General features: G+C 34.8%; 1 protein-coding gene across 1 annotated transcript in view; it reads left to right on the forward strand.

Annotated features, from left to right (window-relative positions):
- LOC134531353 (agrin-like) overlaps positions 1-27,227 on the forward strand; it is a 946,059-nt gene that overhangs the window by 914,162 nt on the left and 4,670 nt on the right. The window contains exons 31-34 of the mRNA XM_063367052.1: positions 755-836; positions 2,939-3,127; positions 6,182-6,371; positions 25,675-25,822. Coding sequence (XP_063223122.1) covers positions 755-836; positions 2,939-3,127; positions 6,182-6,371; positions 25,675-25,822 — 609 coding nt within the window. The remainder of the gene's footprint in view (positions 1-754; positions 837-2,938; positions 3,128-6,181; positions 6,372-25,674; positions 25,823-27,227) is intronic.

The following is a 27,227-nucleotide window of genomic DNA, read 5'->3' on the forward strand; positions in this document are numbered from 1 at the left end:
TTGAATCATGGTAAAGTGGGCCACTGATAAGCCATATGAATGCACCATTTATTAGGGCTTACTGTATCTTTGGTGTGATTTGAAATTGTGTGGAGGTTAACCTAAAACTGAGAACCATGAACTGATTTTTAAGAACGCGAATCAAATAGAAAACCGGGGAAAAAAGTATAACTGACACATCACAAGACTGTAATGTATTTATTTCTCAATCTTCAGTAAAGTGCCAGTCAAACATCTTGCAAGTTGAGCCTCTTAGTTTGATGGAAAAGTGTTTTCCCAAACAAACCGACATTGGCAAATAGCAGGCAGAGCCTAAAGAACCAAATAGTGCTAACTCAACACAGCCCAGTTACACATCAGCTGTTCTAAAAACATCAAACATTGTAATAATACTTCATACTTCTGCATGTATCTACAAGGTCAACATAGTATATTTTAAACAGGTATGACACTTAAAAAAATGTCACGCTAAAGGAGATTTTTGAACCTCCTTGGCCCTACCCGACTAACATGCTTTCCATTCCTCTAATTTCCCTTCTGCGTCAACCCCTCACGCTCTTTATTTCCTTATCCCCAAGCTGACAGCTTGCCGAACTCCTGACATGTACGATACTTGTTACCTCCAAGCTAACCAACAATAAAACTGAAAGTTGGACTTATTTCCATTAAATTTGTATCGTTGTTTTGAAATGCATAGTAACATTTTATGTTTAAATAAAACAACCAGTAACATTTTTTTTTCTTTTGTTTAAAGTTGTACAAAATAATGAGCTGCCGAGACCCATCCAGTTCACTGGAGAAACATTTTACCAGTATGCCAACAAGGTCAGCAAAAGGTTGGTATCAGTGCTGCTGCTCCTTTTAATTATTTTATTCGTACAAAAAAATTAATATTTGCATAGGGTTTTGTCTTTATCACCCAGACTTCGGCTAGCCTTTGGTGAGGATGCAGTGAAAGGTATGTGCGGGTGAAGGGTGAGACATTTGCTACCAGCTCCTGCAGGCAGCTTCTCTCTTTACAATGTTGCTCGGTGTGCCTGCATCAGATGTCTTAGCAAGGCTTCCTCAGCCCCCACTAATCTTTCTCTCTCACCACTCTAAAGTTCTCATGATCACAACATCAATGTTTTTAATACTGTGGTAATGTTTGGTTGATAAAATAGCAACCTAACCCAAGTTTTCAACAAAAATGATGAAAAACAGTGACTTAATATGTTTTAATTAATTAATAACTGTGTTTGATTACCCTCTTTCATCGCATAATCATTGCACGCGCATAATCGTCGCACTCATATTTTAGGACATCAAAATTTGGATTAAAAAATCCTCTCGCGTAATCGTCACATGATGTTTTTGGTTCTGCTATTAGATTCTGAGCTCTTTGTGTAGGTATTTTTTTTCCGTATAAAACAAAGTATTTTAAAGTATAAATCTAATATTTATTTGGACATTACCACTTACTTATTTAATTAACGGAAATATGAAGCTGTCTGTTGTGTAAATTTTCATTTAAAGACTTTTTCAAACGTTATAACCTTTATCTGATCATTGCGTTGCTGCAGTGAACCGCTTATAAAAATGTAGCCAGCACTAGTTGGCATCATTCATGTTTGGTTATGTTGCTTCCCGTATAGAGCGCGCACATGTAGTTGAATATCGATATATCGCCGACTGCATGCAACGCGCGCTATCTGTCGAGTGTCGAGTTAACTACATCTGATGGCCCGCACTCTTTCGTGGTAAGTGTGTACTATGACGACAGTTATGCGTTCGTTTAGGCTCGCATTCGGGTCACAGATTTTGTTTTTCTATTTAAAGTTGAAGAAAGGTTTTTGTTGCATGACATAATTTAAATTGTTTGGCGTGCTCTTTTATACTTAACTTATTAAATAAACATACTTTCCATAAATGGGTTTTGTTTTTATGAATAACTTTACCTAACAATTTTTTTTTTCGCGCATAAACGTTGCACCCCTACTTTTCCAACTTAATTTTAGTATAAAATGTGCGACGATTATGCGATAAAAGACGGTAGTTCATTTTCAAAGTAAGAACTGTGTGTTCTTGTGGGATAAAAATTTCAGTTTCTAATTGACTGTGGTACTTTGTATGAGCTGTATAAAAGTTATATACTGTAATTATTGAACTAACCATTCATATTACATTTTAAAATGCTATATGCAATTCATGGCATATCTAAAAACTTCACACAAGATTGTAATGGTTTAAATTATTTTTATTGATGAAAATTACTTTAATAATTGTACATAAATTGTAATGAGAGCAAATGAGTGATGCTAATTGCAACCAAACTGAAACATACAGAATCACAAAATTTGAAATTATAGGCTGGATCTTTAACTTGCCTTGCGATAAACAGTAAAACTGTGCCAACAGAGGGAAGAGTTCATTGAACGAGTTAAATAACAATGAAACTGTTAAACCAGACATAAAATATATTTATATCAAAAAACTCCTCCCATCACAATTAACTAATGAGTCATTGACTAGGTATGTTATTGTTTTAAGCCATTTTTTTTCCCAGGCTTCGAGATTAAAATGTAGACATTACACAGCAAAAGGAAATTTTCAATTTATTGTATAAAGAGAAATACAATGCATCTTTTGAAAAAACATAAAATGGTGTATGTAATCCATAAACACAGGAATAGTATGTGAAAACTGTTTGCTTTATAAGATTTTTGACATATCTTTTTTGTAAAATTTTTATTAATTGTTTATTGACCTCCACAGTTAAAGGTACCCATTTCAGTACATTGCACTTTGCCACTGTATCTTGGTATAAAAAAAAATATTGCTGACAGCATTTATAACTGTGCAAGATAAACCACTAACTACAAAAACTGCATGGGCAATTAACTTGAAACATGGCTTGTAGTGGAATTCCAACTAACACCTTAAAATTGTATTGCTTCAGTACTAACATCTCCTTTGCTACTAACGAAACAAATATAGAAGACGACGAATATGATGTAGAAGAAGAAGAAGAAGACGATGAGGAACCAGATGAAAATGATGAAACAGAGGAAGGTATTTACACAGAGTATGACATGAATGAAGAAGGGGACATGTATGATGAAGATGACATAGAATTCTTCCACAGAGGGTAAGATTTTTGATGGTAACTTTTTACCTGAAGCTTTGTAGTTTCGTTACCTCCCCCCCCCTCCTCTTTATATATATGTGTGTATGTATGTATATATATAAATCACATCATCCTTGATAACCTTGTTCTTTCTTGCATGAGATAAAGCTGCCATAGTATTTTTAAGCTGGTACTCTGTGGTGCCACTAATTACCTGCATTTTGCTATCACTGTAATGAGAAATTACAGACAATTCATTCTTTCTTGCTGATGTTAAATCTCTGTTTCCATTCAAAAAATAGGGCATATATCCTATGTCAAATTACTTGTCCTATTATAATATAGACTAGTCTTATTTAGGTCTGGCTAATAACCTGCTGTTTCACTCGCTTCAGGATATTGCTGATAATTAACTATTTTAAGAAAAGTATGTAATAAATTCCAAATGTTTTCATCAAAGAAATAGACACAGTAAAATGTCAGGGGTTTCAAGCCATCTTTTTTCTATTCTCCAAGATTAAAATGTAGGCAATAATCAGCAAAAGGAAAATTTTAAATTTGTGTAAAGAGACTACAATGCATCTTTTGAAAAAAATTTAATTCCTAACAAAACTTTTTTAAGGATGACATTTTGAAAGTGGTAAGGCGTAAGTCTACTTGAGTTTAAATATAGATTAACCATATCTATTTTATATGTGCCATTTATTCAGAAATGTGTTTTACCTGCATGAAATCACACCCTTTTATTTCATGAGGAAGCCTATTTCAAAAAATTGTGAAACACATTTACATTCAGATTTTACTATCTTTTACAATTCATTTTTTTTTAATTTTGTTGTATGCACACAATAATTAAAATCAAACTTCTCAATGTTTCACTTCATTACAGATACCTACATTATTCTAAGATTTTTGTAACAATTACATTTCTACTTAAAATTTAAAATATAGGTATTAAATATATTATCTTTCATATCCTTATATTAGTAGTTATGCTTAGTATTAATGAAAGAAAACACAAAATTTTCTTCCTCTCCTCTTTTTCCACAGGGATCTATATGTGAAGATCAAGAATTACAGATTTAGTAAAGTGACAGTATCAGCTAACCAAATAAAACCAGATCATCCCATTTTTACTCCCTTCAATGTAAAATACAATATAGATATTTATAATAAACTTACATTTATATTTAATGTAAACTTATCATATCAAATTTACCATATACTACTGATTTAGTGAATGCAATAATTTTTATTTTGTAAAATAATATTCAACCATGTTAGTATTTTAGAGGTGACATTATGTAAAACAACAAATAAGAGAAGATAGTTTAAATTATGTTCATTAAGCATTAAAATATCTTAAATTCAGTTTGGTGAGACAAGTATAGATGATTTTTTTTTTTTAGTAATAAAACCACATTCATACCCTTTTCACCACCTTGGGATAGAATTTCAAAAAGTGGTAAGAGATGTTGGTCATTTTTGTGTTTTTAAATAATACCATATATTCAACCTCCTGCTAGATAAGCTTCAGAGATATGATTTTTATAATTAAACAGAACTCACGTTTTCACCCATGAATATTTGAATATTTGAATATCAAAAAATGCTGAAAACACACTATAAAACTCATTGTATAGGTTATTCTTGCTCAGTATCTTATAGCCTGCTTGATTTGTTTCAGAGATATGGTCTATTATTATAAAAAATTTACTCCTTTTTTACCCACATAGTTTAATTGAAAAAATTGTAAAAATACTCTACATAACTAATAATGAAAATTATTCTGCACTTATATTTAACTTGATTTGCTTCAGAAAGATGATTTTTTATGACTAAAAGGACAAATTTAGAAACGTAGAAGAAATAAACACACATAAATATGGGCAAGGTATTCATTTCTAATGTATGTATTTTTCTTCTTAAAACAAAAACTTACCTTTTTTTACACCCCTTTGGGGTGCAAGTATGCAAGTATGTAAGTATGCAAGCATGCAAGTGTACAAGCATGTAAATGTGCTAGTATAATGCATTATTTCTACCTCTCTCCTTCTGTCTCCTCCTCTACCAACCACATACCTGACTATTCTCCTCCTCGCCTGGTTCCCCCACCACATACCTATTTTTAAAAGTACTTTATAATTTTTTTTAAATATGTTGTACATGAAAGCATTCTACCAAAAAATAAAACAAGTACAGAGAATCAAATCTACAGCATAGTGACAATGCAGAAAGTCATTCACCAGTCAAAACAAGTAGATGAGTTTCACTGAAACTGGCAGGATCAATAGTGAAAACCTCCCACAAAACATCAATGCCTAGAGCACCACACATTTAAGTAGTGAGTTTAGCGAGTTCCATCCTAGCAACCTGAAATGTCTTACATTTTCAAGCACTGAGTCATTATCCAAGTGCTTGGACTTTATAATCTTAGAGGTACCAATGTCTTAAGCCCTTATGAATAACAATGAAAATCCCCTCAAAACCAACGAACAACACTGCAAAATACCTAGTCATTACATACTTCGTGAGATTATTTAATCATGAATGGAAATGTTTTTATAAGTGTAACCAGAACTTTTGACATTTCATCAATTTCTAATGGTCTTAACCTCTTCAATTTGATTGGACAGTTGGATTTGTATTGGATGTTTTGCTGCTCAGTAATGAAATGCAAGTACATATTTGAAGTTTCTTACTGGATCTCTTACGACACAAATTAAGCCAAAAGGATATATAATATGTATCTTTTCAGTACAATTTTTTAGACCACAAATCATCAAATGTGAGGTTCCTAATAAACATAACCTCATTATTTTTTTTTTATTCCTACCAAACTCACTTGAATGTAGTTTTGAAATCCTCTGGAAAAATCAAATAATTGTTTCAACTTAATGTCACAACACATTGCAGTATTGTAAAAGTAAAACAGGAAAATCTATTTTATGTATATTTTTCTAATGAATGAGAAGGCTTGATCAAGTTAGGCCTTTTTGGAACCAAAATTTTAACAATTCAATGCGTGCTATGTACAAGCCAGTACTGGATCCTAATTTTTTTTTATTTCTACAGAAGAAAGGGTGAGCGTACAAACCGTTATGAGATCACCTTCCGAACCACCGAGCTTCATGGCCTGCTGCTGTGGATGAACAAAGGACGGACACTGAAGGGCAACTACATAGCCATCGCTATTGTCAATGGATACGTTGAGCTGTGCTTCAATCTTGGCCGACAGCACACGTTTCTTCTCATAAAGTCAAAGGTAAATATAAACCATCCATGTATAACTTACGTAGAACATTAACCCAGGGGTGTACGCAAGGAAGGGGGGTGGATGAGGTATGTATGTATGTGGTGTGTATGTATGTGTGTATATATGTATAGATAGATAGATAGATAGATAGATAGATAGATAGATAGATAGATAGATAGATAGATAGATAGATAGATACATCCCTCCCAAAAAATCCTATAAAAATCTTATCATTCCCACCAAAAAATGGAAAGAATGTGAGAGCAAATAAACTGCGAAGTGGTTCAATTCCCCCCCCCCCCCTTCTTTTTTTTAAATTAAATTCTGATTATGATAGACAAATTTTCTGTGCAGTTTGCCAGCTCTTCCTTAAGCTACCACACTTCCTCCAAGTTCCTCCTAGTTGCTACTGATGTAAACCCACACCACACTGCTTGCCGGACCATGGAGGAGAAGAGCGACAGACTGGCAGGGTTGAAAGCCGGCCTATAAGCCTCTCACTGTAAGAATGGGCTCATGCTAGCAGAGGAAATTTACCTTCTCTATCGCAAGTTAACATAGAGAGATATATATAGACCTGGAACCTATCCCTAGATGTAATTTTGTCAGTGATCAGTATCTCCTGTTGTGACTGAGCCAACAGTAACCTGGAGGGAAGTATGTAGTCTGTGTGTGCTAGAGAGAAGCCCTGTAGTTAATAGGGTGGATCAAGGCCTAGGTTCCTCGAAGCCACAATTTGATGGCACCTGTCGAACACACATGTTAGCAATGAGAATGGTAGATGCAATTAGTTCAGGATTCCTCGAACCTGCAATGTCAGTAGCTCAAGTAAACCGGATTAAGAGCCCCAGCTGCCAACATGACAGACAGAATTACTGTGTGTCCCCCTCCAATGTCAGGTCATAAATCACTTCGTATTATCATATAATCATGCCTGCACCCACAAATTATGTGTTTTTGGGCTCTCATTTTCACGTGCTGTACATGAATAATATAAGCTCATTTCCTTATTCTGCACGGTTTTTCCCACTCTTGGTACAGTAGCATCTGAAGGTGCAGGCTGATCGATATCACTGGTAAAGTATTGCTTGAAGGAACAAACAAAAATTTTAACAAAACGTATTTCATCTTGGTCTTTAGTGCCGAAGGATATACTTTGTAGTGCACTGTCCAAAATCAACAATTTCAAAGAAGAAACTTTCATACCAGGGACGAATATTCCATGGAACCAAAGAAACTATCGGTTTTCCTATTTTCAGGATGAATAATATGCAGTTTGAACTAGGTTCTGATTCTGTTATTCAAATACATTATTTCAGTATGATTGAAAGTTTTCAAACAGCCACTACGCTTAATTTTAAAGATAGCATTTCTTCTTCACTCAGCTCTTAAATGCTGCTATCCCTTGTCTGTTGTATGCTTGTTACACTGAAACTCACCGCTTTGCAATCTTTGCATACTCCGATTGTATCCGAAGCTAAACAGCTGGACTGGGGAATCAGACCAGCACTGTGCTTCCCTCACACCAACAATAAACCCATGTGTATTACGAACTAATCTGTTTTTAAAGACTGGCATGTTGTAAAAACATTGTCTTTATAACAACTTATTACAGCAAACCTCTTTAATATGCTCAATACATTAGATGCATTATTTAAAAGAAGTGAAAAATATAAACTAGCCCCTCGGCAGGTCTAGGCAATGCAGGTTACACACTGCAAGGGAATCGATGGCTGGCTTTGCTTCCTCAGCCATTGATTATTAAATTATTTGAAATTGTTATTGGTTGAATTTAGATAAAAGAGTATAAAATGAATTTGGGTAATTCATTCTTCTCATGTCGTCAGTTAACATGTTCGTTACACAATGTGTCCGAAAGAAAGCACTCGCTTTTGCTGATCGCTCCTACGTCCTGTACCTTAACGAAAGAATGTATCTTACAACCTTGTTATCTAGCTCAATACCAAATAAAAGGATGCTACATTCCAGTGGACCAACGGACCAACTGGGCCTGGACCTCACATCTGGAGCTTCTAAATAAATCATCATGAAATTGAAAGGAAAAAAAACTCAAATCGAAACTTATTGCAGCATGGCCCAAACACCCAGACATAAAATTCTCCCCTTTTATTCACTCAAAATGTTTTTTGGTGAGCAGGCAAATTAATTATGGGATTAGTTGGTTATTACAATATTTCTTATTTTGGCATTTTGTTATGCTGACATATTATTTGTGTGTGTATACCGTATTTACCCATACCAGCCGTGCTTTTGAATAAGCCTCGCACCCCTAATATTTTGATCACTACCAAAAATATTTGTTGTTTAGAATAACCCGCACCAAACTTCTAAAACAGAACTTGTGACCATATTTCAAGTTTCTATTTAATGTACATTCAAGATTTCAGTAATTATTTCAAGTTATAAAGTTTAACATTTTCTGTAAAATTTTGTGTGTGCTTGCACTCATTTGTGCTCATTGGCGCATATTTGTGTATGCTGGGAAGGGGAGGGGGTAAAGCGTAGGCCCTAAATGACAAATACATTAATAATTTACCAAAATATTAAGTACTTCAATAAATTTAAGTGATAACATGTCAGATTTAGATTCTGCTTCAAAATAAAAATTTATATTTTTAAACCCTTTTTCAAATTATGTTGTTTTTCGCTTTCTAGTAAATAGATTTATGATTTTAACATTTTTGAATGCATTCTCAATAAAAATAAATTTTCCAGAACATTGTTTAGAAACACTTTAATTTGGATTTAAATTGCATAACCAGCAATAGCGCAAAAAAATATGTACATAAGAATCAAAATATCATGGAAAAAATATATGACTAACATTTAACAAGAATAATTCTAAATATTTGTCGAGCAGAAAATTTTGCCCTCTTTCGATAAATAATGGAATAAAACCTAACATCGTGGCTTATTTTAATGACATAACTACTTTCAAACATGATTTCAATAAAAATGAAAGTTTTTACTCTTTACCAGAGCTAAAGGCAACAACTTCAGCACCCGGCCGGGTTTGCGTCTGATTTCCACAACATAATAAATGCAAAATTTCATTTACATAAATACCTAACATTGTGCAATTTTTCTGACATATGTAAACCTTTCACTAAGGATGCAGACAAAATTAGAAAATAGTTCCAATTTAAAATTAATAAAAAACTTTTCAATCAAAAAAAGAATGAATGATTTGAAGTAGCAGTTTAAACCAATTAAGAACTTCTTTGCAACTTTATTTTGGACTTAATTTGCTTCCAGACAAACTCTATATTCATTCAAATCTACCATTTTTAAGCACATAAAAAGTTTGTGAATCGGATATCACTCAGCTATAATTATCATTTACATAAAAATAAACTATATAAATATATATAAAATAAACTTATAACTGTACTAAATCTTATTACGTGGTATCCTTCACAAGACTTTGACACACTCAAATATAACATTAAAAAATACAATAAAATACAGTTTGTATGTGTGTGTATGTGTGTGTGTGTGCGTGTGTGCGTGGGTGCGTGCGTGCGTGCGTGTATATGAATCTTACGATTACCATTTACAGAATAAAGCTGATAGCTCCCGTATAATCTATGGCAAGACAACTTGCTACAAACCGCATTTAAAATAATCTTTAAAAAAAATTACATAAATGTATCAGACTAAAATTCATTACAGTTATTGCCCGGGCAATATATCAAAGTTGGTTGTCTACGCTATCTGCAAGTCTAAAGGGGCGTGACATTGCTAACATCGCACTTAAATTCATCAGTTCCAAAGTAAATGTAATTCTCATACCATGAGTTACACATCTTTACAATAGGCAGTTAAACTTCTTAGTGGGAGCATGTGCAAAAAATTTTCACCATTTATAATAGTGACTTGGGACTCAATTTCATCACTGCAAATTCATCTAGTTATCCATCTCATACACACCAATAGACACTAGGATCCTGCTAGACGTAGATAATAAATTTTCGTGGCCACTTACCTGTCAATATTTATTCTGCCTCTTAACTGAGCACAACAACAGCATTCTTCCTCTTTACGTCGTAGGGCTGACCGACGTAGAAACGTATTGCACGTATAACCGCATCAAAGTCTCGCTGTGTAGGCGTAAACGTTTTCTGTCACTCGAAACACCTCCAATTGATTTTCACACATACTTCTCATTGTCTCGACATAATGCTAATGTAAAATCAGTTTCAGTTAATGCACCTAAAATATAAGCCCCATTACCCGAAACAGCTAATACTCACCATGCTGTACACGCCGATGTAGTCAGTTACCCGGCCATTGCGCGACTGCCAAGCTGTGAAGCAAGCATACGTCACGCCCTCTTGTAGCACGCCCTGAACTAAAGGTCCTGCCTAAACTTACTCACTCACTAAGGCCTAACATTTAAGTCCATTTAAAATACATCCAAAGTATTAAGACTAAAATATTACAAAATAAATTTTTAAAAATTATTCCAAATCTTTTTGTATAATAAAGTCTTACACTAGACTCATTTATATAAAATAACTGCAACATTCTGGGAGCCGTAGCCTTTTGCCTGCGCTTATCAGCCAACAGGAATCTAAAAATAACCAAATTAACCAACAAGACTTAAAATTATTAAGATAAATACAAAAACGTCTTAAACAATTAAGCAACCAAATAAATTGATTGAAAAATACAAAGGTCGTTAAAACATATTAAACCTCAAAGAGAAATGTGGCGGATACATCACAATATTACCTAATTTTCAGTCGACACTCATGGTGCAATTGATAGAAACTGTAATTTCTGTGCGAGGGGGTGTAAATTAGAATTCTGAGTAGACTAAGGGTCTAGATTTAGAAGTCTTATTAGGAGACATTATCAATGAGTTACATCAAGATTTATATTTTCAATTTTAAATACAATATGCACATGGTATTTAAGGGTATTTCAAAAAAAGCCTCAGAAAATTATATCAGTCAATGTGCAATATTATTATCTTAATTTTTTTAATATAGGTAAAACACTTTGGCTGTATTTTGGTTATTTAAGAATTAGAATTGTTTTTATTATCAACTCTGTTAGAAAGAATACGTAGATTGCAAGTCTCGATCAACGGAAAAGGTTTTTTAGTTTCTCTAAATAAATTTAAAAAAATAATAGTTAATTGTACTGCATTAAAATTGCTGGTGTGGGGATGAGAACTCACAGTAGATATACCATTGTTAAATCTGTATACAGAACAATTGAACCAATTGTAGCGTGGATACAGAAATAAAGTTTTTAATAGGTAGCGTTGGTAAAATCAAATAAAGCATTTTGAATCTAACTGCCGACATTCTGTGCATTTCCGTCAGCATTAATTGCATCCCGCAGATGAATGTATTCCTCGGAACGGAGTTTTGCCTGGTTCAACCTGATATATGTCAATCGCTCTGTCTCAACATTCACGTACATATCCACAGCATATTGGTGAAATAGACGCCGACATTTTAAGATGTGGTTGTCCTCATTTTCCCGAACCATCAGTCGGTATGAATAATAATTCATTGAACTAACTTTTTTTCTAGTTTCGTAACCTGTAATTGGATTTATCATCTTCATTGAAAAATGATACCCATCTTCACCTTGCCAAAATAAGATAAGATATTGTAACGCATCATATGATATATGTGTTTCAGAGTCACGCTGCAGTTGATCGTTCCGCCGATGTAAAACAATATCTCGATTTTCTAAATTTTCACCCAAGATGACAATAGCGACTTCATCAATTGTTGGCACATTAAATCGTCTTGCGGGTTGTCCTACAGGCGTCTTATCGGCTCTGATGACAATTTTGTGGTTATCAGATGGCATGCGATCTAATGCGGTCTTGAATAATGCAACCAATTCGTTGTGTTGATGGAAAAATATTTGGAGTTGTTCCACAATTGGTCTTTTCACTGAATTATTGTGTGCACAACGCTGATCGACTTGTCTTGCTGAATCGCCATTAAAATAAATTTGCAAACATTTGTAGTCACTGTCCGGCATTGGTAATAAGGAACCTGTTTGATGATATATTTGACCCTGAATCTTGAAAGTAGGAATAAAATTATCTCGAATAATATTTGTTGCACCAAATGAGATCATTTGAAAGCAATTATTGTATTGCTGGATATGAGTCAAAAAATGTTTGGAATCTGGCCCATTTACAGAAACCAACGAATGTAGTGGGTCTGGTGGCGCTTCCAATGGCATCTATTTGACCTGGCCGCTGGCACAACACAATCCAGGGGCTTCATTTTTGAACTTCAATGCCTTGCAATGTGAACATACAACGTTCATAGGTCCAATAGCAATGATTTGCTGTGAACTGTAATCGATTGCCACGTTATAATTGAATGCAGCTCGATGTGGATCAATCAAATGCAACATTTCTATGTTCTTGATATCGATTCTGTTCAACTTCATTTCGCGCTTCGCGTTGCTCATCAGTTTGACTTGCTCTTAAATATCTATGACTTGCGGCATTGCGAGTTCTGCGACCTATGTTTGTACGTCTACTTCTTGACATTTTTAATATCAAAATTTCAACTGAAAATTATAAATGAACAAACTTAAAAGTCCATAAATTTTCCGATTCAATCGACTGTGCAGTGTGCACTAAGAAATGAAAACCATAATTCATTAACAATATGCAAAATCAAAGCAAAATGGTTTAATTTTAAAGATATCATTCAGACCAGGGAGCTGGGTAAGGGTTATAATTCGTTCTTAATGCCAACCATTTCCATGATTCCATTCCGACCCATACTACTAACTAACGCAAAGAGAATATAACGCTACGCTATAATTGTGCGATCTTTGTAAACGATATTGGCGATGTGCGATCTGTCTTATTTCAAACGTGCTTAGCAAAGAGTATATAACGCTGGGGCTAAGGTTACATTAAAAAAGTTTATAATAAAGGTAGTCGTTAAGTTTTCTTAAATTTTCTAAGTTTCTGCCCAATTTTCTTAATTTTTTTTTAATGTAAGAACATTCTACAAAGTATTAGAAAACATTTTAAAAAAAGATGAATGAAATCGGTGAAGCCGTTCTCAAGTTATAGGATGACCAGGAGAAATAGGGGTTCATTTTTATATATATAGATTTTCTGTGACATAACTAAAACACAAATTGTTGAATTCTGCCTGGATGGGGTATGGCCATGTTTTATGATTTTATTACCAAACATGGCAAAAATTGATATTTATTACCAAGTATCAAAAACAAACTACAATATACAATTTTTAAACTCCAAAATAGATTTTATTAATTAATTTATTACACTTTAACTTTTAACCAACAACATTAACAACTAAATTTTTTCAATCAGGTTAAAACATTTATTTTGTCACTGAATGAAAAAAAGGAATATACACATACATAAAATTTTAAATAACCTTTGTACTCTTAACATTAAGGTTTTTTTTTTGCATTAATTGTCGAAACAACTTTTTTTAAATTAGGAACTAACTAACATGTAACAAAATAAAAAGTAGACCATCTGAAGTACCATTTTTTTTGCAATCAGTCCATTTCAAAACAACAATTTACATTTTTTTAATAGGTATTGTGACATAAGATGAATGCCAAAAGCAAGTATGTAAACCAATATACTACATAGCATTTAAATAAATTACTTTTAGACAAATCAATAAGTAATCAACTGTCAAAATGTTACACAGCTTTCAAACAAATCTCTTATCAACAGACAAATAAAAAAAAAGTATTTATTGAAATACCACACAACTTTTACACAATTCTATCATAGGAAAATCAAGAAAAGTAACCAACATTAATCGAAAAATTTTACCAACTTTCAATTCCCCATACACAAACACTAATAAGTAATCATTATTCCCTTTTATCATATAGTAATCGTTTAATTACAATATAGTTATAAAGTAACATTTAACAAAAACATGTACACCAAAGCCAGCAATTTTCACACTGGACTGCAACTGAATGTGCTTTTTACAATTTCATAATGTTTTTTGTGTTTTTGGTTGGAAAAATATTGTAATTATTGTAGCTTTCCTTTTACCAACCTTGTCCACCAAACAGAAGACTTCCTTTTCCTTTTCTTTTCATTCCAAATTAGAGCTAATTCCAGCATCTATCATAGACTGAGCTAATTTTGCTTCCATTATATGTATCACCTTTCGCAAGTGCTTTTTTAAGTCATCAAGCAATTTCAGTGCAATTGTATCTTGTTCACCTACATCCTTCTTTATTTTTTAAGCTTATCCACCAGAATGCAAACCTTTTTCTTTTCTTGTTCAGCCTCTTTTCGTTTATCATTTTCAACAGCCTTTATACTTACTACTTTATCTGCTATCTTCTGTTTCTCTTCTTTTAAACATTTTTCATTTTCAATATGGTTCTGATAGCCCTTGTAAGTGAAGCTAGCTAAATAAATCAATTTTTTGGTGATTGATACACCCACAGGTTCATTGTTATAGTAAATTTTCAGACCAGCTGCTATATTTAGCCTTGCATTGAGCATTCTTTCTTTCATGTGAGATCTTTCTCTCCAATATTTCACCAGAAAGGGAAAATTCTCTCTCAAGATCAGCACTACCATGATACAAACAGAGAGCAACATTGATAAATTTTGCTAGAGGTGGATATTCAACTCCCCACTATAAATTTTTTTCTTCAAGAAATGTGCCCAGAATGTATCAACCCTATTTTCTTCTGGTTCATCTGCATCAAGAAGAAAAACTTTCCGCTCATCAATAAGAACATCAATTCTAATATTAACAGGCAATATAGTTCCCAGTTTGCTAACATCTCCTTCATATCTAAACTTGCTTTTTTTCACCCTAGGATTTACACATCTTAGTTAATTCAGAGTTTTGTTGCAAAGAATGTCTTTACCTAACAGATAACATCCTGCAGCCAGATAATGTTTTTGAACATCTACCACAAACAATGCTCGTTCTTTTTCAGACAATTTCAAAACTTCTTTGCGTAAATCTTCATCAATAACAACTTCTGTAGCAAGGACTAGATTATTTTTTTCTAACAGGTTTTGTTCTACATTTGAGAAAAGGCTTTAACAGCACGTTTATTGCAAATTCTACCGGCAATTAAAACTAAAAGATCTTTCACTTTATTCTATACTAGGTGTGTCAATGGCTCCTCCTTCTGAAAAAATGAAGTGAATTTTGTGAACATGTATGCACATGAAACAGTGAAAAGTATTTCACATTTCATGGTATTCCTTTTAAGATTTTATACAATTCTCTGGTAGCTTACAGAATTAATTTGGTGTTGTTCTTTTTTTGATGGATTCAATTACAGCAGGCCACTGTTCAAGTAAACGGTTTGCTGCCATTTCTAATGTAAGCCGATGGCTGGTTACATGCTTTATGAAGTGATGGGCTGGGACACCAACTTTTTCCTGAATATTTGTGTAGTCCTCCCATCTTGCTGGCCAATTTAGTTGTACACATATATTATCAAATCAGAGGAATCACTTCCTAATTCCTCGACACCCTTCAGAAAACTGTTGTGATCTGTATGAATTGTACAGGTTCCTGTGTCCACTAGCCCTATGTTTCTTGTGCTCAAGACCTCTTCATTGAGAAGACGAAAAACCTTTTTATTGACATTTGGGCCATCACTTGACACAGACACTAGACTGGATAATGGAAGATTTGCATTGTGTAATGCTTTCAAAATATTTTCTTTCGAATCTTCAGCTTTTGCATATGCCATGAACAATGTTTCCAAGTGATGAGAGACAATTCTGTCACATTGTTCTGACCAAAATCTTACTCTAACTTGCAGTTATTTTTTACCAGCATTGTTTGTTGTTTCATCATACTGTAATGAGTAAAAAGATGACCATGCTTCATGGAGCATTTCATTGTAAAAGTAAGGACACAAAGCATCAGTCTGAATGTAAATGAGTTTAGTTGGAGAAAGCAAAAAGCCTTCTGGTACAGCTCCAGGGCTGGGAAATATTTTCCTAAAAATGTCGCTACAATCACTACAAGAAGAAGCAGCGTAATTTGAGGACGCAACTTTGAGTGCCCATGTGAGTTCAGCAGCACGTGCAGAGTCTTGAACATTATAAATTTGAATTTTTTCACTAGGTTCACCACTGGAAGAGCACAGAGAAATTTTGGTTGACTGTAGCTTATCAACACAGTTCTGCTTGTGTTTTGTTCCTTCAGCATGTTGCTGTATAGAATAAAACCCTTTCTGTTTACTGACTATTTTAGAACACACAATGCACAAGAAGTCATTTTCACCACTTTTTCTGGACACCTGAGTTACAAGATATCCATTACAATCTTGTTTATTCAACCAGCCACTTTAAAAATGACACTTCCCCATGATGTTACAATTATTTACCTGAAAACAGAGGAAAAAAAAGTCAGCACACCATATGAAACTACGTAATACTAAAACACAACTGATGGCTACATATCGGGTGTCACTGTAGAATCAACATCTATGTTTTGCAAAACAATCTGTGTCAACATTACAAGTCAGATTCAGACTTCAAGATGTCAACAGCTGAAAAGAAATGCTTGAACTGCCTGTGTTACTGCTTCATTAGGGATGTAAACTTTTTTTAAGTGAAAATAGCATACAATTGTACATGGATAAGTCTACAAAAAGTTAATAAGTAAGAAGAAGTAAACATGCAGTACCTGAATTGCAAAGGTTGCCTATATTTTCAGTCATTGGCGGCAAATATACGTCACATCTATAGAAAAAATGCTTCAAAAATTAAAGAAAATTTCACACTACCACATATAAATATAAAATTTTGTTAGCGGTTTAAAAACAGATTTATTATTTTAGATGTGTTTACCTGGGATATTTAAACCAATTCTAATTGAACTGGGAAAGAAAGGAACTTTTAGGGACCATTAGTCTAAAAAAGGGACTTTTAGGAACCAAGCTCAAAAATAGGAACTTTTTGGGTAAATAGGGACCTGTTGAGACCACTGACCTTGAGGGATAACTTCTGCAAGTGTACCAACAATTTGTTAGGTTGGCAAGCTTTCTCACACCTTTACTGACATTTCATTGAGCATTTTTTTCTTCTGAGAACACAACATCTCTGCTGATAGTCACTTGTTTGGTAATGGGATTTATTAGACCACTTTACCTTTCATGTTATCACAATTACCAACAGATATCAATTTCTCAGATCTGGGGTCTCATTTCTTCCTCTTCTCTCTCGGAATTTGGCCATGCTTCACAACTGAAGATCCTGAGGTAACAGAGTGTGGGCTTCCTCGAATACCAAACTTCGAACTGTGTCTTTCCTTCAATGGCCGTTGTCGGACTCCTGTTATTGAGGTGGACAGATGTCGCTACTGCTTCGGCCCAATACATATTTGGTAGTCCTGCATCTTGTAATGGGCTCCGTGTCTTTTTGACTATTTTTTATTAGCAATGCTTCACGACCCCGTTCTGCTGCGCTGAAGTTCTTGACGATGCATTGATGTCTAATGCCCTTCATTTTCAGAGAAATGGAGCACTCACTATTTATGAACTCTATCCTATTATCTAAGTGCAAGAATTGATTGTGTTACCCATATGGTTTTCTATGAATGCACATAATTCTTTAAACACATCACAGACCTAATTCTTTGAACTCTGGATATACACATTTGTGTAGGTACCGAGAACAATCGTGTATCAGGACAAAAAAATACGCTCTGCCTCCAACAGACATTGTCTCCATGGGTCCACACAAGTCCATCTGCACCAGTTCCAAGGGATACTTTGCTCTAAACATGCTTTGTGTGAATGGAAAACAAGATTGCTTGCCTTTAACACAAACTTCATATGGGACCTTGTTTGTCTACAAGTTCTACACTCAATCTGCCATTGTTTTTAACCAGTTCATGTCTTTCTGTTTAAATGACCTAACCTGCTGAGATCTTCACTCAAGTGATAGCATACACACTATTAACACATACAGAGTGCAAAGTGTCTAACTGATAAATGCCATTCTTCAATGTTTGTGAGGCTATCAGTTCATCATTTGAGTTCAGTTTTTACCACCATTTTTATGAAAAATCTCAATGTTCCCTTTGCTTGTGATTTAACTCACAGAGAGTTGGTTAGCTGAAATATCTGGTGCATGATGCCATTCAAACATTTGTATCATTGAAATTCGTTTCAATTCAAATCTTTTTATTTCATTTCAATTGGTTATTTTGCTTTAGTTTCATATAGTTTCACTTCATTTAATTTATTTCATTACATTTAGGTACCTTTCATTTTATTTCTATTGTTACAATTCATTTAGTTTGATACATTAGGTTTCAAATTATTTCGATTCATTTGGTTGTATTTCATTTACATTTGTTTCAATTCCCACAGATTCTGTCTTGAGAGGACTGTTGTTTGCAGCAGGGATTTTCAGCTTCGATTCGGACACACAATTCCTGAACTTATTTTTTATCAAATGCACTGCTATCCATGAATCTATATACCAATCAGTTTACCTGTTTTACATTTTCGTTAGCATACATGCTAAAAATGCATTGTTAGTTTTATTGTCAAAATTACTATCCCGCGTTCTTTCGTTTGTCTTTATCTTGATATGACAATCGGCAGCCAAATGTCCTGTCCAGTTGCAGTTGTAGCATTTGCAAGGTGCTGCAGGTGGTTTAGTTTGTTGTTCCATGGTGATTGAGTAGTATGGAGTGCCGTATCTGTGTGGTTTTTCCACGGCGATCAATTACTGTAGTTTGCCGTATCAATATTCGGTGATCAAACTTTGTTTGAACTAGATTTTATATCGTGTAGAAATTTTATTTTAATTGCATCAGCTGCAATTGAAATTCCTGAACTCTCCAAGGCCATGATCATGGGTTTGTACTCTTCTGAAGTACCTGCTAGCAAAGTAGCAATAAAGTCCCAACTTATTCATCAGATATTTCAAACTTAATATCACATAGGCATTGGGCTGTTGAAGTTATTTCATTTGCATATTCTTCAGAGGATTTGCAGTTATCCAAGCAAGTCAATATTAGCTGACGCAAAGATCCCATTTTCCTAGTGAATATAGAATCTTCAAATAGAATTTGGATCTTGCTTTGATGTTTCACATTTTTAAATGTGGTGGATTAAATCCAGTAATGAAATCTTTACTAATGCCTTGTGATCTTTCTCTTTCACTTCATGTGCCTTGATGTTTCCTTGAACAACATTCCAATGGTCTTTTAAGCTTAACAAGTCTTCCATATGAAATTTCTAAGTTGCATAGTTTTTGCAGCCTTTCCATTGTTCCACAAAGGATAATGTATTCGACGTTATGATGCCAAATGTTAATAATTACAGCAATCCTGCATCAAAAAAACCTCGTTAATCCACACTGATTGACACACCTGGGTCAATAAATAATAATGCATTGGTCAGTAAGTACTGTATATATTTTACTACGCATGCATACCTGCCAACTTTCCAAACTCCTCACCAGTAAAACTTTACAATATAATAAATTTTAGCGTAAACTGGACGCGATAATTCGCTCAATTGGTTGATGTACTTCAAGCACATTTCTCCTATTGAGACCCAGAAACTCAATTAACTTATTTACAATAAATATTAAAACCCAGGTGTAAAGCAAGCAAAGTGATTAAATAGTAACACAATAATAGGTCTTACCATCCCTGCAGTTGTATCTTAAATAGGTAAGTCCTATGTAAAAAATTCTGGCTCTCTTCATTTCCTACATATTATTTACAACATAGTCACAAATGAAATTTTAAAAAATAATAGTTTAAATTATATCTGTCCCATTATTCATTAAAATTGTTATTAATTTAACACACTGTTGTTAAGTGAAGCTGCAGTTGTTTTCTTGGCTTTTTTTAAGAAAGTCAACTGAAAAATTTTCTTCAAAACAAGCTCTTTTTGAAACATTGCATTTCAGTGCACACAGACTTTCCACTGATTTGTGAGACATAGATGACCTAAATTCAGTTCTGTTCTTTTTAATTAGACTGAATATCCTCTCACATTCCACATTGCTGTGAGGGATAACAAGAACCAACATAACACTTGCTATTTTATCATATTTTAGCACCCCATCCACACCACACACTTCAGCTAACTTGGACCATTTCTTATCAATGCTGTCATCTTCTGATACAAAGCTTGAGATGTCATCTACCTGCAAGTTTGCCAACTGCTGCTGAGCTTCATCCATGGCCGTATCAAATGATTCACTTGGCTTTACGGGCAAAATGAAGGGAAACATATTTACGAAGTACCAAACTGATGTGAAGCTGGATTTTTTAATAGCGCTTAACCTGGCAACCTCTGCATGTTTAAGCACTTCATTGGAAAGTGGAAACTTATTCACAATGTAATCGCAAGCTACTACTAGGTACTTCCTAACACCAGAAAAAAACTCTCTCTTCTTGTGCTCTTCAAGGGTGTTTACCAATTGAAATGTTTTACTTCCAATGATCAAATCCTCATCATTTTTCTGATTTTGAGAAGAATGATAATCCAGGTTCTGTGCTGAGACATCACTCTTTAGAACAGTTGGTTTAACAAATTTTGTTAAAATATCTTTCAGTAAACTTTCTAGCAATTCTTTCAAAATATGTATTTGTGGTTCTGCCCTCTGAAGTAATATGTTGATTTTCTCAAAGACTGGAATAATATGAAGTACAAATAAACAAAATGCCTTATTTAAATTACAGCTTAAAAACATAAATAACTTTTCTTCTCAGCTCAAGATACTATCTTTCATTCCTACAGCCTTTGTACTCTTGGGAACAACAGTTTTACTTTTGGGAACATCTCTTTTGCTACTGAAATTCGGCCCTAAACTTGATAGTGGTTTCAATTTACTTGTTGCATTTTCTTGAGCTGTCATTTTAGAAATGGTTCCAGTATCTAGTTTAACTTTCATGACAATGGTGCTGCCTTCTTGAATATTTCTTGTGATATCTGGTTTAGAGTCAACCTTACTATTGGCAAGTTCTTGTTCTTCAGTCTTCTTTTTGATGGTCAGTTTTGGTATTAGAAAAGAAGAAAGACCAACATTATCTGAAGTCTTCTGTTGCTTTATTTCTTCTTTAAAGAAGCTAACTAAAGGCTCCCATTCTTCAACAACCCGTGATAAGCTTCTGTTCAATGACAACCATCTCGTACACACATGTTTAAGAAGCTTCTTGGCTTCTTTTCCATGAAAATGTTGCAAAGACTTCAATTTATCCTTCCTTTTTGAACTCTTTTCAAAGTAATAAAACACATCTATTAGAATATCATCAATTCTTATGGGCAAACATGATGCAGCTTTCTCAGCACTCAAATTAATCAAATGGCACAAGCAGCCAATAACAATGATATTCTCCTGTTTTTCTTTTAGTACTGCAGACATTCCATTTTTTTACTTAACATGACTGAAGCATTATCAGCCCCAAAAGCTACACAATGATCAATAGGTACTTTTAGGCGTTCAAACTCTGACAGAATTAGATTTCCGATATTTCTTCCAGTAGAATCACCTTCTAAAATAGGTACAGAAAGTACAGTACTCACAACCTTCTGCTGCAACTCATCCCATACAGTAACAACAATTGGGTATGTTTTAACATTTGAATCATTGCTACCATCTGTAGCAACAGAAAACGGCCGAGCTTGCAAACACTTAATTACATAATTTGTTTCTTGATGTGCCATTTCTTGAATGATTGCATTCGTCTTCGTACGCCCGCAACCATACTTTTTGGCGACTTCCGAATCGAGAAACATTTTTTTGAATAATGCCCCGGCGTGGTCCGCAAAGCTAATTGCGACATTGTGCTCTACAAGGAAACTTGTAAAGTAACATTCTGCTCATGTCACTTCTGCTTCAGAACTCTTTTCAAAGAAACTGTCAACTTTTGAACTGCTTGCGTTGGCTTTCACGTTTTCGATATGTTTTTCACAATTAACATGGTTATAAACATCGTTTCTGCCGCCATGAGAAATGTTTATATCACATCTACAAACACCACAAAATACTAACTTCTCTCCTTTGTTAGATTTTAAGATGCACGGAAATTCATCGGTATACTCTTTTCTGAAAGTCTGAAAATACAATTTCTTGCGTTTTCCACTCATGTTAAAAATTATTCAACGCACAACGCACGTAACATCAGAACATAACATTAACATTCCATAAAAAACTGGGAGGCAAAGACATAATGACAAAACGCAAAGATACACGTACCAAGATAAAGTGTTCAATTTATACATACTTTAGCGCCACCTACAAGCACAATGCGATTAACAGCCATCTTTTTTATCGTTCACTTGACGCATCTCTACTGCGTGATCTGTGGCCTTGTAAAAAACGTAAACAAAACATAAATGTTTCTTTGCTCAAAAATAAATTTCAAAAAACGTAACATTTGTGTCCTTTCCCGTAAGAACGTAAACATTGTGCCAAAACCATAAATTTTACAGCTAAAACGTAAAAGTTGGCAGGTATGCGCATGATGACACATTAGTCACAACAATGGCAGCGACATCCAGACTGTGTAATGGATTGCAGAATCACAGAAGTTGGGATACACAACTCGAGTCAAATTGAATTTTGACCCTTGATACACATTTTGTATGTTTACATTACCTACCTAAGGTTATTAGAATAAAATATCATTTGATAATGAAAATTAACTAAATTATTTTATAATCCTTAAAAACACTTTGCAATCCATTTTTTTTTTTGCTGGTGTAATATAGTGATTGAAGTGTTAACGACTGAATGATTGGCGGCCGTGAAACTTAATAAATAGATTATAAAATATTTTGCATAGTTTGGTTTTTGTTTGAAGTGTTAACGACTGAATGATTGGCGGCCGTGAAACTTAAGAAATAGATTATAAAATATTTTGCATAGTTTGGTTTTTGTTTGTTACTTGATAGTGATGAGTTTATTTTACCACAGTGAATGGCTTAGCAAGCGAGAAGCTAGGCTAGCAACCTCCGCGTGACATCAGCCAGACGTGATGTTGCTGAGATGTTGCCGAGATTAACAAACTTTGGAGCTTGACGGAACTTGTGCTGTGCATAGTTGCCATGCAGCGTGATCAAGTTTCGAATAAGCAGAGCACCATGCATTTCCAACACACATTTCCCGAAAAATTGTGGGCTGGTTATTCGGGTAGATACGGTAATACATAAGTAGTCCTATACTATTAGTTAAAAACACTTTCACAAATTCATATTATTGACATATTGAATTATAATAAAAATTATAATAAATAAATAAAACATCCAAACTATGTATCTTAAAAATATAAGAGCCAATCACCAGCTTGAAAATTCCTGAGCCTTTCTATTAACGAGTCTAAAAACAATTTGCCCTACTACGGTGATTGTGCACCTGAGGACCAAAACCACAATCATTAAGTTTCAAAGGTAAGAAATAATTAAACTAGTTCTATCACTCACCTGTTTTTAAATCTGAGTATGTAACTGGATATCAAGTTGCAGTTACAAAAACTGTGTTGTTACCTCCAGTCCGGAAGGGCGGGAGGACAAGGGGTGAAATCTCAGAAAGAGGTTCTAAAGTTCGAGAAACAAAAGTTCTTTTATTAACAAAACTTGTAATAACATCATCACATCCTTCAATACACGCATTTTTATATATGACAACCTTCTGATTTCTTATTTTGAAGAATACAGCAAGTGCCCACGATGTCTGTGAACAGAAAAATATAATTAACAATATCGGATCACAAATATATGTCACACACATTAAGTTAACGCCTTATTATAAGGCAAACAGCAAATTATATTAGCAGAAAAATATGAACATCAAATCAATTGGTTTTTGGGCACATTGAATATTACGTTAAATAACTGTACTAAAATGAATTTAACGTTGCCAAACAAATCAAATACGATTAAAGAATAGGAAAATATGAAAGAAAGAGAACTGACATGAAATCTCTTATAGTACAGTTTATATATACGTAACTAGTTTACATTCTCATTCTTCGTGGTCTGATTCTTTAAAGTTCAACTGTGTTTCTGGTGTAAGTATCAATGGCTACTTATGACACTTAAACTGTTCACGTTCTTACACACACGTTCTTACACTCAGCGAGTCGTATTCAACAGTCTCCTGGTTACTGACAGCGGTATGCCGTGACGCCCCGCCAATATTGCGGCGAACAGTCTTTATTATTATTCGGCTCGTAAATCGTTCAACAAAGTAGCTGCATTTTGTAGTTCTATCAGGAGTGATCGTGTAGTCCGGGAACTTATAACAGTTCAGTCGAATCCGTTACGTTAAACTACGTTGGTTATGTTACGGTAAGCCTCAACGTATTCCAAGTTGGTATACTTTACGTTATGCGGTATTCGACCTCTCCTCCGTCTCTTGCCACGCTGCCCCACTGCCGTTTTACTTTCAACACCAGTCAAACATTTACTTTACTTATCCCGTAACCTTTACGAGACAGATCCCTTCATTCTACAGACGAGGCAAATTTCCTATTTTCTCACTCTGCGAAAACTCTAAGTCCAAACTAATGCGACTTGAATTTATTCTAAGTCCCTCGTGGACTTGTAATATTTCTCCTGGGTTGAAAAATCTTCAGAGTCCCTTACGGTTTAGATTCTGATGACGGCTCTTACCGTTTTTTTCCTGAAGCGGTCACCACGTCGTCGGGCAGCGTGACGGAGGAGGCCGGTGTTGTAGATGGTAGTCATTGCAGGTTCATGCTCCTGGGCCAGTCGGAGACTGCCCGCAGAAGCGTTGGCTGGGCCGGTTTATATAGTCCGCCGGGGCCCGACCGAGGAACAGTCTGGATACCCGCCGGCGGAAGTACGTCATCGTTGGTTGTTCCGGACGAAGCCCGCGAAGCCGGGTGGACTCAAAGCGGCCCGAGCGGCCCCGATGTATTGCCGTCCGGCGCGCAGAAATCGAACATTGCGCGCCCCTGTGCTGCGGGTGGTATCCCTCAGATAGCCAGGGGCGCTGTCTGGTAGTCGTATAGTTACGCAGTGCGAAACTGCGTAACAGTGTGATCCACATGGCCAGTAGGCTATTGCTTCTACACATTTAGGCTAGTGGTTCGCTAACTTTTTCAATTGTGGCATTAATAAAATATTTTACTAGCTCAGTGACCCAAAGTAACCCCTCCCTATAGTTTCTTAGTATCCATTAGTTATATTCTGGCCTCCCCAGGTTGCAAAAGGGCTGGCCCTGCAACCCTATGTTTGGGAACCACTGACTTGGGCAAACGGCCACCACAGGAGAAATGAGCAAGGTAGATTGGTCACATCCGTGTCGTAGGTGAACGTTGCTGACGGCGCGTGGCACACGGTCGTGGCACAGCGGCGCAAGAGGCTCGGCCACCTGCAGGTTGACGATGAGCTGCCTGCCAAGGGCGTGGCGGAACGTGGCGCGACGCTCCTCAAAACCAACGGTCGCCTGTGGATAGGTGGGTGACTTGTCAGTACTTAAACACGATGGATGTCCAGGATGTTATGTTAGCGATATAAATTTTATAATTGAAATAAAAATATAGTTAAGCTTGTTTTTCATTGTTTTTATATCATGTTAGGCTACGGAAAATGTTTATTTGAATTCCTAAGATGTGGTAGCTAAGAAACATATTCTAGCTTAAAGTTTAAGGTTGTGCAGTGGTAAGCAACTCCTTGGTTCCTTAATTACTCCCGGAAAATGCTGGTTTCGTAAAATTGTTATCATCTCTAATGACTAAGAAATAAAACACAAACTCAAAACTAATTTTAATTGTTTCCAGCTCAAAAGTAACTTTAATACATACCTGTTTTAAAAATGCAATATTGTTAATGCTATGGAAATTGTAGCATTGTTTAAAAAAAACTATAAATCTGTTTTAAAATTATGCTGTTAACTGTGATAAACAATGATGCAGAATAACTAATGAAATGATGAAACTGAGTGGATGTTTTCACTCTTAGCAGTAGCAGAGGATAGAGTGAAGCCAGTAACGAGAACACACTGTACCGTATTTTTAAATAGAATATTATATTTTTTTATGAAAGGTCTGATTCCACTTTAATAGCAACAAAAGTTATCGTTTAAGTTTCTTGTGATTTACAGGAACAAAAAATTATATACTAATCAATATATTATCATCAAAATTATCTGAATAAGTTTTAAATTATACCCAGCTAAATATTCCTGTAAAATTAAATTAATTAGTCCATTGTAGACAAAGTATAAAAAATAAGTAAATAAACAAAATAATATTTTTAAAAATTCCTATTATGTGGGAAATCCCTATTCTATGGGAAACTCCCATTCTATGGAGAATACTCTTCCTGTGGGAAATACCCTTTTTGCGGTTAAGTCCCAGTCAGATGTGCAGTTTTGCTGGACTTCAGTTCTTTGATGTTATAAATTTTCTGGTTCAACATGAGTAGCAGAAAGTGGAATGTTATTTGGCTTTCATATGAACATGCTGAGAACCAAAATAACTATCAATAAAAAAAGCTGGTTTTAACAACAGCAAAAAAGCCAGGTTGTTTGGTTTTCAAAAACAAAAAACTTTTTTTTCCCAACCCTGCCTGCTAGCCTTTCAGCTCTTTCATTTCTTTTCAAATCTTCCAATCAGGGGCCACGGAGGCTGCACACCCAGGCCATCCGGGGGTTCGATTCCTGGCAGGTTTGAACCCGGATTTCATGTAGGTGGGAAATGTGGCGGACATAACTGTCGGTGGTAGGCTTTTTTTGGTGTTTTCTTTCTTCTTTTTTTTGCACTCAAACACTGTTCCATCACCTTCTTCACCTCAATATCAATGAGACATTTAATACTAATTTATTTATTGTCTTAAAATCCTGCAAAAAAATTAGAACTT

The sequence above is a fragment of the Bacillus rossius genome, chromosome 3, assembly GCF_032445375.1.
Source record: "Bacillus rossius redtenbacheri isolate Brsri chromosome 3, Brsri_v3, whole genome shotgun sequence".
NCBI lineage: Eukaryota > Metazoa > Arthropoda > Insecta > Phasmatodea > Bacillidae > Bacillus > Bacillus rossius.